Here is a 12,621-nt window from a genome sequence, read left to right as displayed (position 1 = left end):
TGGGAAACTGAGGCTAACCCCTGAGAAGCACCTGCTGGCCAGCAGCAAATCACAGGCCTGGAGATGGAGGACTTGGGTTCAAATCCTGACTCCACCAAGCTTCTAATTCACTGTAGGCAAATTGGAGCCTGCCTGTGCCGTGTGTGTGTGTGTGTGTGTGTGTGTGTGTGTGTGTTTTAAAGATTTGTTCTATTTTATTTGAAAGGCAGAATTACAGAGAGAGAAAAGGAGATGCAGAGATCTTCCATTTGCTCATTTATCCCCCAAATGTCTGCAATGGCTGGGGCTGGGTCAAGCCAAGGTCAGGAGCCAGCTGCTTCTTCCAGGTCTCCCACATGGGTGCAGGGACTCAAGCACTTGGACCATCCCCTGCTGCTTTCCCAGATGTAGTTGTAGGGAGTTGGGTCAGAGGTGGAGCAGTCGGTGCCCCTGTGGGATGCTGATGTAGGTGGCCACTTTACCCACTGCAGGTGGCTCAGCTTTATCACCTGCAAAATAGGAGTTATAGTATCTTCCATAGAAGGGATGGTGAGATTGTACATCAGGGACTTGGGCTAGCCCTGGGGAGTCCTGAGTGGACGAAACAGTATTAAACAGTCTCTTCCCCAACCAGACCCTTCTGCCCACCCCTGGCTCCTAGCCTCCCAGCTGGAAGCCCCAGGGCACCGTGGCTGGTTCTCTGATTGCCTGTCTCTGTCCATAGGGAGAAGGAGCCTCCTGGGGTGGAAACACGCAGAAAAGCCTGGAGGAGGAGGTAAGCAAGCTGTAGCCTAGAACCTGGAGCCTGGGAGAAGGCCAGGGCTGGGCCCTGCGGAGCTGCCTTCTGCTGTGGCCTTCCCCACCCTTCTCCAGAAGGGCAGGCCCCAGAACAGGGGCTGTCTTTCAGCCCTCTGAGCCTTTGGCTCAGCATGAGCCAGAGCTCCAAGGTGCAGGAGAGAGAGCATGGGGTGGGGAGTGTGTCTGAGAGCCTGGCGTGGTGAGAACAGGAAGGATCCCAGGAATGGGGAAAGCTGATGGGCCCAGAAGGGGGAAGAGGGACGTGGAGGGACACGGGCTCTTGGGGGGCCATTTGATGATATTGTTGGAGCTGCTGCTTCAGAGACAGGCATCTTGAAGAAGTTAGGGTCCTCTGTGTGGCTCAGCACCCAGGTCTCAGGAGGTCTCTGATGTTGCCAGTGTCATGGAGTTTGTGGTGGCAGTGGGCAGCGGTAGGGGTGGAGGTTTCAAAGGACAAACTCCCCAGACAGAAGGATCAGAGAAAAAAGGGGCGCGGGGGTCCCTGCTATGGCCCCGCGTGTGTGTGTGGCTGCGTGGAGTCCAGCCAGGTCCCCCTGTGACGGCATGCCCCCTGAGCTGGCCTCTGCCGCCTCACCCGCCTGGCCTGCAGAGGAACAGGGAGTGGTTTTGGCGGTTGGCACAGGGGGAGCTGTTGATGGCATGAGGCCCTATCATCTGACAGCTGCCTGACCCACAGCGGCTGCAGAGTCAGGGAGGGCCCTGGAGGGAGGTGCCGGGGGCAGCAGCAGGTCCTCCTGCGGGTGCCCGCACCCCCTGCCCCACTGCTGCGCTCTCCCTGGGGCCGCCTGGAGCAGCCAGTGCTATGGAGTGGAGGTGTCAGGAACAAGAGTATGGAGTCATGCCCCTCAGACTGATGGGGAAGACCCTCTTCAAGGTAGGTGTGGGTTGCCAGGGGCACCAAGGATGTGTGTGGGGTAGGGTCTGTGTCCGGGTCTGTGTTGTTCCTGAAGGGTTGGGTGCTGGGGGAGCAGTGAATTGTGTGTGCGTGTTTGCTCTGGAGGGCCAACAAAGCATGTACTACGTACTCAATAAATGTGACCTCCTCTCTTGCTTGGGTACTTTGACTCAGGGCTAGAGGCTGGGCTAGGGGTGTTTAGATTTTCTTGACAGCCTCAATGCTAGATGGTAGATACTAGGATTCCATTCGGAGTTACTCTACCACCAGAGTCCCTTTCTGTCCCTTTCTGCTCAGGTCTAGTGTCAGCCAGGCCCCTTTGCCCTTGACCCTGAAGACAGTTGGTGGCTCACAACTGAAGTCTCTTAACCTGGGCCACATCCTAACGCAATAGCCTCCCTTACGTCCCCAGCTCGGGCCTAATGGATCCTGTAACTTGGAGCTACAGTTGAGAGAGAGAAGTCAGACAGCAGAAAGGATCGTGTGCTGTGAGGCTGTGCGTGACCTTGGTCCTGGAGGAGGAAGAGGGGGCGGCGTTTTTAGGTGTTGTTGCTCTGAGATGAAAGTGTGTATATGTGCATGCCTGTGTGCTTATGGGGTGGACAAGGGTGGTGTCTCCCGTTTGGGCCTGTTCTGCTTGAAGGAGCCTGCGAGGTGAGCAGATTGAGCCTGTGAACCAGAGTCGGGGAGAAGGTCCCCGCCTGGCCATGGGACTCTTGCACAGTTGCCCATGGTGGGCCAGGTGGGAGGCGGTGTCCTTACAGCCCTCGCCCCCCCCCCCCAGGCCCCCAGCCTGCTGCTGGGCTGCTCAGGACCTGTTTGTGAGCTGTTTTCCTCTCTCTGGCCAGAGGCCCGGGACTCCTGGGGCAGGAGTGACTGTTTGCCTCCGGCCCACTTGGTGTGTAGTGGAGTTTGTGGATGGTGTGCTGGGTTGCACTTTGTTTTGGAAAAATCCAGGCTGGTGGGCAGGAAGGAGAGAGGAAGGGGTGTGGTTGTTAGGGAGGGCTTGGAGGGGGGCACTGGCCACAGCCCCCAGAGGAGATGGAGGAATGGGGATGGGCCCCTGACCCGGCCAATGCGCTGCGGCCTGACGCAGCCCTGCTGCTTGCCTCCCCACCCTCCTCCGGCCCTGCTCCCTGGGGACCTGGGCTCAGGAAGCTCCAGCTGGGTCAGCCATGGTTGTGTTTGGTCTGTGAGCCCCAACAGAGGCGTTGGCTGGTAGCAGACCTCACCCAGGCACCCAAGGCCTTGGGGTTCCTGCTGAAGCTGCAAGGGTGGGCAAGAAAAAAGGAAGCAAAGAGGAGCGACCAGTGAGAGTCCAAGTGATGATCGGAGCAAAAAGAGTCAGCTGGAACTGCAGCAGGAAGGATGAGGGGTAGATAGTGGGAGGGACTTCCTGGTGCAGTGTAAAGTAAAGCCACTGTTTTAGGGGAAGCTATGGAATCTCCTTTCATGGTGTCCTTTCAGCAGAGGAGGAGGGCCTGGGTGTCCTGGGCGATGAGGACAGGGGAGAGTCCTGTTTGGTGCCTGGGAGGGCTGGACCAAAAGTTCTATTATTGGCCTCCTGTTTTTAGGAAGGACTAGGAGGAAGTTCAAAGCTACGTGGGTCAAGGGCCTTGAGATTCCCCAGAGAGGAAAAGAATGGGATTACAGGCGGGCTGAGAGCTTGTTTTTTTTTTTTTTCTTTTAAAAATAAAGTTCATCGGGACCTCTTTTTCCCAGCAGCTTTTAAGGGGTGTAAGGAGGCAGTGTTGTGAGCCCACGTTGTTCCCATTCCACGGATGAGAGAAGGGGCCGAGTGGTCCCTGGATCTTTGGGGAGCGTCTTTGTGCAGTGCAAGTGTGGGGAGGCCAGGGACTTCCCCTACCCTGCTCCCCAGTGCCGCCTTCTCAGTGAGCGCCCACCTGGTGAAGGTGTTGGTGCGGCTGTGGCCGGTCCTGGGACTTTGTCCACCTGTGTTTGCTGCAGCAGCAGCATCCACACCCACGCAGCCCACCCGGCCTGGGCGCCTACATGTCATCACCGTGTGTGTCTGCGTCCTGTCAGCACGGTCACATGCCTTTGCGCTGTACAGACAACAGGAAGCCCCGTTGGAGACAGGGCGGCCCAGTGATTCACCAGGGGATGACACTCCTCCCGCTGCAGCTTGGTCCTCCTCTGAGGGGTTGCTCTCCCAGGTCGTTGTCCCGGTCGCTGCCGTCATGCCTGTCCTTCCCGGCCAGCTGGGGGCAGCCAAGCTGGCCTGGACTTTGCCTTATCACCTCTGGAGGCAGCCTGGCCGGGCTGTGTTGAGCCAAGTTTTTATTTATCTTCCCTGGCTTTTTTTGTGTGTGTGTGGGGGGGATGGGTGGGGAGGTAGAGGAATGCAAGTGTTGTAACGTTTGCCAAGGGGGCGGTGGTGGCAGAGAGCAGGGAGCCAGGTCTCCTGCCTGGCTCATCCTTCTCATCCCTGCCCTGCTGCACCTTGCGTTCAGCATCCTCCCTCAGCCCTCCTGTCCCCCTTTGCCACTCCTGCCCCCTCTGGGTGGTGGCAGGAGAGGGCCTGAGATCCATGTGCTGAGCCACACCTCAGTCTTGGCTGCCTTGTGGCTTCCAGTTGTTGGAAGCAGCTGTGGTGGCTTCCTCCAAAAGCGCCTGTGGATCAGCAGCAGATGAAACCCCAGGGGCTATTTATAGCGAGGTGGCCCCGGGGGGCCTGGAGTGAGGCCCGGGGCCTGGGAAGAGTCTTTGCCTCCTCATCAGAGCCCAGCGAGAGGGAGATGGATGGAGTGCTGGTGTCTGCGGGGGCCTCTGGGCGGGGAGTTTTGGCACAGCCTGGTTTGGGGCTTGCAAACCAAACACAACCACTCCCGACCCTTCTCTCCACCCCGCCTGACTCATGCAGAGCCCAGTCCTTGGAGGCCAGAGGGGTTGTGAGGCTGTGAAACTGCTCTGCCTGGCAGCCCCACACTCGATTCCTTCTTCCTCCCACTACCGGTCTGCTGCACTAGCTCGGGGGCAACCCAGGCTGAGTGCAGAGTCTTCCCTCCGCCAGTGGCTTTTGACCTTGGCCTCAGGTGGGAGTGGGGCTCAGAGCTCACCTGCCCCTCTCCTGACCAGAAGGGGGGTGAGGGTGGGCAGGGTCTCGGCTTCTTGGGGGACGCCAGGGAGCAAGCCCCCAAGGCAGAGGGTGAATGCTGCTTGGTTATCAGCTCTCTGGGGACATTGGGGCGGGTGAGTGTCCTCGGGTCTCAGTTTCTATCCTCCTTGGTCCCTTCCAAGAGGTGGTGGAGACTTGGTGGGTGGGACTGGCTGATTCGTGGGTGGGTGTGCGGGGAGGGGTGCATGCAGGTGTCTGGGAGGCATCAATGGGCTGCAAGGGCTCAGGGAATCTGGGAATCAGGATTGATTCTGCATCCAGCCAGGAGGCTGAAGGAGGTTGCTTGTAGGAGTGGAGTAGGCTTCCTCTTTTCCATGAGATAGGAGAGTGGCTGTGACAGCAACCTCAGCAGCCACTACTGACCGCCAGGTGAGAGGCAGTGGGCTCTCGCGCATGGTTTGTTGGCATCCTCACTGCAAGCTGCTCATGGTTGTCCCATTGATTGCCGGGCGGGGCAGGTGGCTCCCAGGAGTTCCACCCTGGAGGAGCCTGGGACGCAGTCCCTGGGGAACATGGGCCTTGATCGTGTGCATTCTCCTGCTGCCCTGGGGTGTTTGAATGCCAGGTTGGCTTGATTCTGTTTGAGTTGGTGTCTCCCCACCCAGGAACAGGAGAGGTGAGATAGAGTGGCAGAGACTGGGTCCTAGAAAGTGGGACTCCTTGCCTTACAGTCTCGTCTCTGTCCCTGACACACCCTGACTGTTCTCCTCATCTGAAAACTTGCCGCTGAGGGACGGGTACAGTTCCTGCCAAGGAGGGGTGGTTTGCAGGTTGGTGGTGGTCAGGGCAGCCAGGCGCACACCATTGCACAAGCGTGCTGGTGTCCCATGCCACCTGGAATGTTCCTGGTGGACCCCAGCCCCATGGTGGGATCTCAGTGGTGTAGCAGCTGTTGGCTGCCTGGGCGTCCTCCATGTGAATGGCACCAGCCACACAGCCCTGAGGTTCTTTCTGTCCCCATGGGCTTTCAGGCAGGTGGACACCCTCAAATGGAATTGGCATGGGCTGTTTTTGGCTTTGGGGAGCTAAGATGCTAGGGTGGCAAGGCTGGAATGTTGGCAGAGAAAGGAGAAAAGAATGTGTGTGTGGCCATGGCCCTGAGCACTCCGTGGACAGCTCCCTGAGGCTCTGCTGCTGTCCTTTCTGGCCCTCAGCATAACACTGCCTCTCTCCTGTTCAACCTCCCCTCCTCCAGAGCTCCACCAGAGTCACTCCAAGTGTCCAGCTCCAGCCCCGGCCCAGCAGGTAAGTTGGGGCATGTGAGAGTCAGGGATGAGAGTATGGGCAGTGGGGTGACTGTGGATATTACTGCCAAGTCTTGCCTCTGGGTCCCCCAAAGGCACCATGTGAGACAGGTGCCACTTGGCAGCGGTTGTGTTTGGAGTTCCAGCTCCCAGCCGGGATCTTGAGCTGGATTTTTTATTTACTTGCATGAGCTCATCTCACCCAGCAAGGTGTGTCTGATGGTAGACAGAGCACGGTGTTGCAGAGAGAGAAGGTGACTTGTTAAAGGTCATGCCGCCCAGAGGCCTGTATGCAGTCCCAGCCAGTACCTGCCTGTGCTGCCTCTCATTGCTCTGAACCCATAGCACTTCTGATGACTGAGCCCGTTTGTAACTGGAAAGTTCTGGTTCATCTCTTGTCCCCAGTAGATGCTAGGACAGGGACATGCATGGGGGATGTTCTGTGCCTTACTGGTCCAGAGGTGGCTTCTTCTCTGCTTCCCCTGCACTCTCCGAGGCCCCCAAAAAGAAGCATGAGGCTGCGTGGCCCAGCCCCTGGCTGCCTTTGGGCGGCCTTTCAGATGACCCCTGCGTGGTCCTACAGCAGAGAACAGCTGGGCGGGGTGGAGGATGCTCAAGTTGTCCACCTGGTGGCGCTGTTCTGCCTTCCCTGGGTAATCAGCCAGAGGAGGGCAGGCAAGAGCGCAGGATGGGTTCCTTGTGACTCCTGTTGTTCCTGCTTTGTCCTTCTCGCTCCTGTGGAACTGTGGAAGAGCTGCTCACAAGTCTCTCCAGCAGTCTGTTCCCCTCGGTGCAAAGACGAGATGGGTTGGAAGGTGGGGAGAGAGGATGCTGCAGGATAGCTGAGGGTCCCTGCCCATTTTCTAAGAAGACTGTGTGTGTGTGTGTGTGTGTGTGTGTGTGTCTTTTTGCCCCAGACAGCCTGCCACCTGCAGAGCCATCGCCGGGAAGGCTGTGGATGGCGGGGTGGATGGGTCCGGGGGCGTTGAGTCCTCCTGCACCCCAAGCCTGAAAAACCACCCTTCCCCTCCCCCCTCCTCCTCTCATGGCCCATCTAGATTCATCCTGCTGGGCGCCTGGGTTCTTATAGCAGCTTAATGACCTGGGGTCCATTGTCCCCCCTCCACTACCTTTAAGTACCCTGTGGGGAGGCCAGTGTTCCCTGTACCCTGCTGCAGGGAAGAGTTAGAAAAATGAGGTGCCCTGAGGACACAGGGGGAGTGCCTCACTGGGGCTGGGGAGAATACAGGTGCACTTGGGAGCTACAGGTGGGCCTCCTTACCCCTGCCTCTGGATGGAAAACCGGGAGAGATGGCAAGAAGCAAGCTCTCCCTTCTCTCTTCCCCTCTCCTGCCCAGCCCAGGGGACCCCAGTCTCTCAGAGGAACACTTGGTTTTGGGGGCCACTCTCTGGTTTCCTGGGCCTTTTGGTCTCAGAGAGGCTACTGCCCAGGAGTGTGTGGCAGGAGCCGCCACCAGAGGCAGCAAGAGAGCCGGAGAGCAAGGAACCGCAACCCGTCTGTCTGGCTCCTGATGGGGCATGAGGAGCAGGAATGTGCCCCGTGGTCTGCCTACATGGTGTCCACTCCTCTGAGACGTCTCCTGCTCACTGTCCAGCCCCAGTGCCAGGAGGCAGTGGGAGACTCAGTCCTTGGCTACTGATAGTACCCCGCCCGGCTTCCCATCCTCTTCCACACAGTCCTCGGAGGCTTCTGAAAGACTGCCTGGCCAGGCAGCGGCTGTGTGGGAGCAGGAGGCAGAGCTGGACTCCTAGGTCCTGCTCAGATGTCTGGAATCACAGGAAAGTGTTGGGATTGCTGGGGAGCAAGTTGGCATCCTTGAGGCTGACTAAAGACCCTTGTTTGCCTTTGCTTAGCTGGCCGGTATAGGCACTTCCAGGACTGGCTAACCCTGGCCTTGACCTTGGTAGGACCTTGACCCAAGCTGGCTGTGGAGTTGTACAGGCTGTCAGAAGGTGCAGGTCTCTGGGGCTTGAGGGCAGGTTCTGATCTAGGACTTCCCCCTCACCCCGCCCCACTGCTTGCTGTCTCCTTAGAAACGTGAGCGTGACCCGGACCATGGAGGACGACTGTGAGCTGGACCTGGTGTACGTCACAGAGAGGATCATCGCTGTGTCCTTTCCCAGCAATGCCAACGAGGAGAACTTCCGGAGCAACCTGCGAGAAGTGGCTCAGATGCTCAAATCCAAACATGGAGGCAACTATCTGGTGAGGATGCTGGGGAGGGGTGGCGGGGGGGCCGGGAGGGGGTCCCTGGCTGCTCTGTCCTTCCACGGGCTCATCACCTCTTCACTGTGGCTGGTGTGTGCACCTGCTCCTTAAAAAGTCTTGTTCCTCTCCTCCCTGGGACCCAGTTGTTCACTAACTCCCTCCCCACCCTCCAGCCAGCCCAGCTCAGTTCTAAGGATCAGGAAACCACACAGGGGCCTCTGTGTGTGTGTGTGTGTGTACCAGGAGGAAAGAATTTGACAACATGAGTTGCAATTACTGAATGCTGTCTGTTTGACTGGCCCTGTTCACCACTGTGCACCTTGTTCAGCACCTTGTGACAGCTGTGGGAAGTGGGTGCCTGCTTGTTGGAGGTCATGGGTTGCAAAGTGCTGGACTGGCATGGCGTTGGAACTTCTGGAAAGTCTTAGGAGAGAAATGAGGCCACAGGCATCTTCAGGGTCCTTGTGTTGCTGGCTCAGAGGACTGGCCCACCATGTAGATGACGGAGAAGGGCTGACCTGAGCCTTGGCCCCAGAGGAGGGCTCAGGTCTCTTACGGGGAAGCATATCCAGTCTGGCTCTGCAGGCTGGCCCCAGGGGATTGCAGCAGACAGGGGTTGCAGGAGGATGCAGTGGCATCCTGGCTGTTCCCTAAGCAGTAATCCTACACTTGATGGCTTCAAGCTTGGATTCTATCCCAGTTCTGGGGGCTGGCTTGTAGCAGAGCAAGTCCTGCATAGCTCTCCCGGCTGCTGCTGTCTCCTAGCACTCCTTGGCATCCCTTGACTTGCCGTCTTGCCCCTGCAGCCCCTGTCACATTGCTTTCTATTGGCACGGTGGTTCTCCGCATACCTCCTCTGCTTATGTGGACATAAGCTGGTGGACTCAGGACCTGTCCTCCATCTGGGCTATTCTTGTCCTGAGATCCTTTGCTGTTTCTGTCAGCATGGTTGTCTGCCTTTTATAACATTACTAGGGGGTCCTGGAGAAGCCTTTTGGGAAAGATACAGTTGATTTTAGCTGGCAGTCCTAGAGCTTGCGGTTCAGGACAGGGTAGCTCTACAGGCTGATGTTGGGTGTGTGTGTCTTGGGGCGTGGTGGCGTAGTCATGTGATGAGCTGGGATGCAGAGACACCATAGCCAGACAGAACTTGGGCTCAGTTCCGTAGAGTTTTGGGGGATGTACTTCTGGTGGCCCAGCACCTCCCACCAGGCCCCATTCTCACATGCCATCAGTTTCAAAACAGGGCCGGTTTCCAAAGTTGGATCTTTGACCTTTGGGGGCCACAGCTGTATTAGGCATTGCGGTGAGCCTTGACTTGAAGCATCATAAAGTCCTGGTTTTAAATCCTAGCTCTGGGCCACTTCGTTTCACCCTGCTTCAGGTTTCCCCATCTGTAGAATGGGCCTAATTGTACCACAGCCTCCCTGATGGCTGTGGAGGGAATTAAGCCACTGCCCGTGGCTGACTGGTGGAGGACTCCTGCCGAGTGGCAGTTGTTCATCGGTGCTCCCTCATGTGCTACTGGGCAGGGCACAGGAGTGGCCTGGAAGGCACCTTGGAGGCCTCCTGGGTGTCGGAGGTAGAATCCTGTGCCTTCCTGTGCTTTGTGCCAAGGTCCCCTCCATCCTGTCTGTGCCTGGTGAGGTCATCCCCTTCTCCATGGCAGTGTGTGTGTGTGTCTGAAAGCACAGTGGCCAAGGAGTGTCTGTCCAGGCAGTGGGGTGCAGACAGGAGTAGCAGACATGGGGGCAGGGAGGATACCTATGGGGTCAAGGGTTAGAGGAGGGCCCCCAGAGCAGCTAGCCCCTTCTGATGATGGGGTGGGGACAGCGTCCAGCAGTTGAGATGGTACATCTTCCCCAGGCAAGGTTATCAAGTCAGTCTATGAGTGGCACACCGCTCCTGGGTTCTGTCTCTTACCATGCCCCTCTGCTGCTCAGGGCATTGGCTCCTTGGGGGCAACAGTAGAGCGTCTGCTGGCTTCTCTCCTCCCGCTCCTCCCTGACAAGTGGCTACACATTCATGCTGTGTTGGGGGTGAGCAGGATTTCAACTGGGGGCAGGAGGGGTGTGGGAAGAGAAGCAGGACTGAGCCCAGGAGGTGCAGCAAGTAAGGGCTGGCCTGTGCCCCAGGCTCCTGGCTGTGGGAGTGCAGGGACGCTGTGTCTAGAGGGGCCAAAGGTCTTGAGAAGGGGCTGGAACTGGCACATTTGTCCATCGCATCCCCGGTGTGACCAGCGGTTTCTTGGGTGGCTGTATTTCTCCGGGTCCCTGCTCATGACCTTGCCTTTTCTCTCCCTCTAGCTGTTTAACCTCTCTGAGCGAAGAGCTGACATCACGAAGCTGCATGCCAAGGTGAGGCAACAGTTGTTTTGGGACAGGAGGAGAAGGAGGGGGGAGGAGGGTCCCCGGAGGGATGGGGGAGGAGGGGAGGGGGGAGGAGGAGGGAGGAGGGTCCCCGGAGGGATGGGGGAGGGGGAGGGTCCCCCCCACATGAATGAAACAAGGGCCCTCACCTGGGAATGACACTGTGATTCTCTGAACAGCCTTTGCAAGTTGAAGGGCCTGCGTTTTAAAAGTTTGTATATTTATTTGAAGGGCATAATTACAGAGAGAAGGGAGAGGTCTTCCTTCCATTAGTATACCATCCGAATGGCCAAATGGCTAAGTCCGGGTCTAACCAAAGTCCAGAGCCAGGAACTTCATCTGGGTCTCCCCCGTGGGTACAGAGGTCCAAGCACTCGAGCCATTCTCCACTGCTTTCCCAAGTGCGTTAGCAGGGAGCTGGATCAGAAGTGGAATAGCCAGGAGTTGAACTGGTGCCCATATGAAATGCTGGCACCGCAAAAGGCTTTACCTGCCATGCCACAGCACTGGCCAGTGAAGGGCCACCAGTTTTAGCTTGGCTGTTGGCAGGATTGTGTAGGGGACCATGCTGTGGCTGTCAGTTCCCAGCTCCTGGTTGTGTGACCTGGGTGGGCTGTAGACCTCTCTAAGCCTTAGTTTGCTCGCATGGCTGGATTCAGTGGGTCCATGGCCCTTACGAACTGTGGTTCTTTCTTATCCTAAAACTCTGCAGGCTTCTCTGTCCTGAGAGAGGGCCAGTTTGCATGTCCAGGGACTAGGAATGACCTGGAAGTATCAGGGGAACCTGAGGGAGTGCTTGGCATTTTCTCTCTCACCCTGAGCCAGACCCCAGGACTATAGTGGAAGCAGAGCTGGAGGGCTGTTGCTCAAAGTCCTGGGGACCTTGGGGTGATGGGCTCCAAGCCTTCATCTTATGTGCGAAGGGGGAAAGTGAGGCTTACGTGCGGTCCCGCACGGGGTCAGTGTGGAGCTGGCCCAGGTCTCCAGTCCTGTTGGGCAGCCGTTGTCTCCCAGTAGGGTGGACAGGCTCCTGCTGCTACTGTCCCCCTGCTGGCCCTGCCAGCCTCTCACGACTTAACTCTGCTTGTTCATGCCTGGGGCCACAGGTACTGGAATTTGGTTGGCCCGACCTGCACACCCCAGCCCTGGAGAAGATCTGCAGCGTGTGCAAGGCCATGGACACCTGGCTCACCGCAGACCCCCACAACGTTGTCGTCCTACACAACAAGGTCAGAGTGGGGGCAGGGTGCAAATGCATGTGCAGATAGATGTGCATGCATGTTTGTATGCCGTGTGTGCCTGCATGGGTGTGTGTATATGTGCATGTGTGCACATGTGTATTCATGTGTATATGTGTGCGTTATATGTACTTGCACACACGCCCAAGTGTATCCTCTGAGGAGTGCGTCCGCTGGTCATCCCTTGGATCTTGTAAACGCACTAGTCTGTAAGTGTACTGTTTTGCAGAGAATAGCTCTGTTCCAGGGCCACCCCCAAGAGCTGTGCCTGGGGCCTTGTGTCACTCGCAGCACTGGATCAGCTGAGCTTCCTTTGACAGCCTGGCCCTCGGTTCATAGACACATGAGAAATCAAGGCTTCTGTGTTTGGGGCTCTTGCAGGGGAACCGGGGCCGGATAGGAGTGGTCATCGCTGCCTACATGCACTACAGCAACATCTCCGCCAGGTAAGAAGGCCCTGGGGCTGCCTGTCCCCTCAGCATTGATGCTGCCACCCCACCCCCCACTCACAGCCCCTCCCGTCCCTGGGTGGCAGGGTAAGGGCAGAGGGTAGGAGAGACGATAAGAACTGTGCCGGAGCCACATGCTGGTGAGAAGGGGCTGCACGTGGTTCTGATGTGGGGCAGAGAGTGAGAGAGGAGAAACCCCGCCCTCCCAGCCGGCATCCTGGCTGAGCAGCCTTTGGGAGGGTGTGCAGGTACAGTCACG

At 57.7% G+C, this 12,621-nt stretch overlaps 1 protein-coding gene across 13 annotated transcripts in view; it reads left to right on the top strand.

Annotated features, from left to right (window-relative positions):
* TNS1 (tensin 1) overlaps positions 1 to 12,621 on the top strand; it is a 203,458-nt gene that overhangs the window by 117,006 nt on the left and 73,831 nt on the right. For 12 of the 13 annotated variants that reach the window (XM_058664988.1, XM_058664996.1, XM_058664987.1 and 9 more), the window contains 6 exons: positions 704 to 754; positions 6,028 to 6,077; positions 8,132 to 8,303; positions 10,613 to 10,663; positions 11,782 to 11,904; positions 12,295 to 12,359. In XM_058664988.1, the coding sequence (XP_058520971.1) occupies positions 704 to 754; positions 6,028 to 6,077; positions 8,132 to 8,303; positions 10,613 to 10,663; positions 11,782 to 11,904; positions 12,295 to 12,359 (512 nt within the window). Of the gene's footprint in view, positions 1 to 703; positions 755 to 1,525; positions 1,673 to 6,027; positions 6,078 to 8,131; positions 8,304 to 10,612; positions 10,664 to 11,781; positions 11,905 to 12,294; positions 12,360 to 12,621 lie in introns of those variants that run through there. The other variant, XM_058664991.1, reaches the window with a different exon arrangement.

The sequence above is a fragment of the Ochotona princeps genome, chromosome 5, assembly GCF_030435755.1.
Source record: "Ochotona princeps isolate mOchPri1 chromosome 5, mOchPri1.hap1, whole genome shotgun sequence".
In the NCBI taxonomy this organism is placed as follows: domain Eukaryota; kingdom Metazoa; phylum Chordata; class Mammalia; order Lagomorpha; family Ochotonidae; genus Ochotona; species Ochotona princeps.
This window is presented reverse-complemented; position numbering and strand designations above follow the sequence as displayed.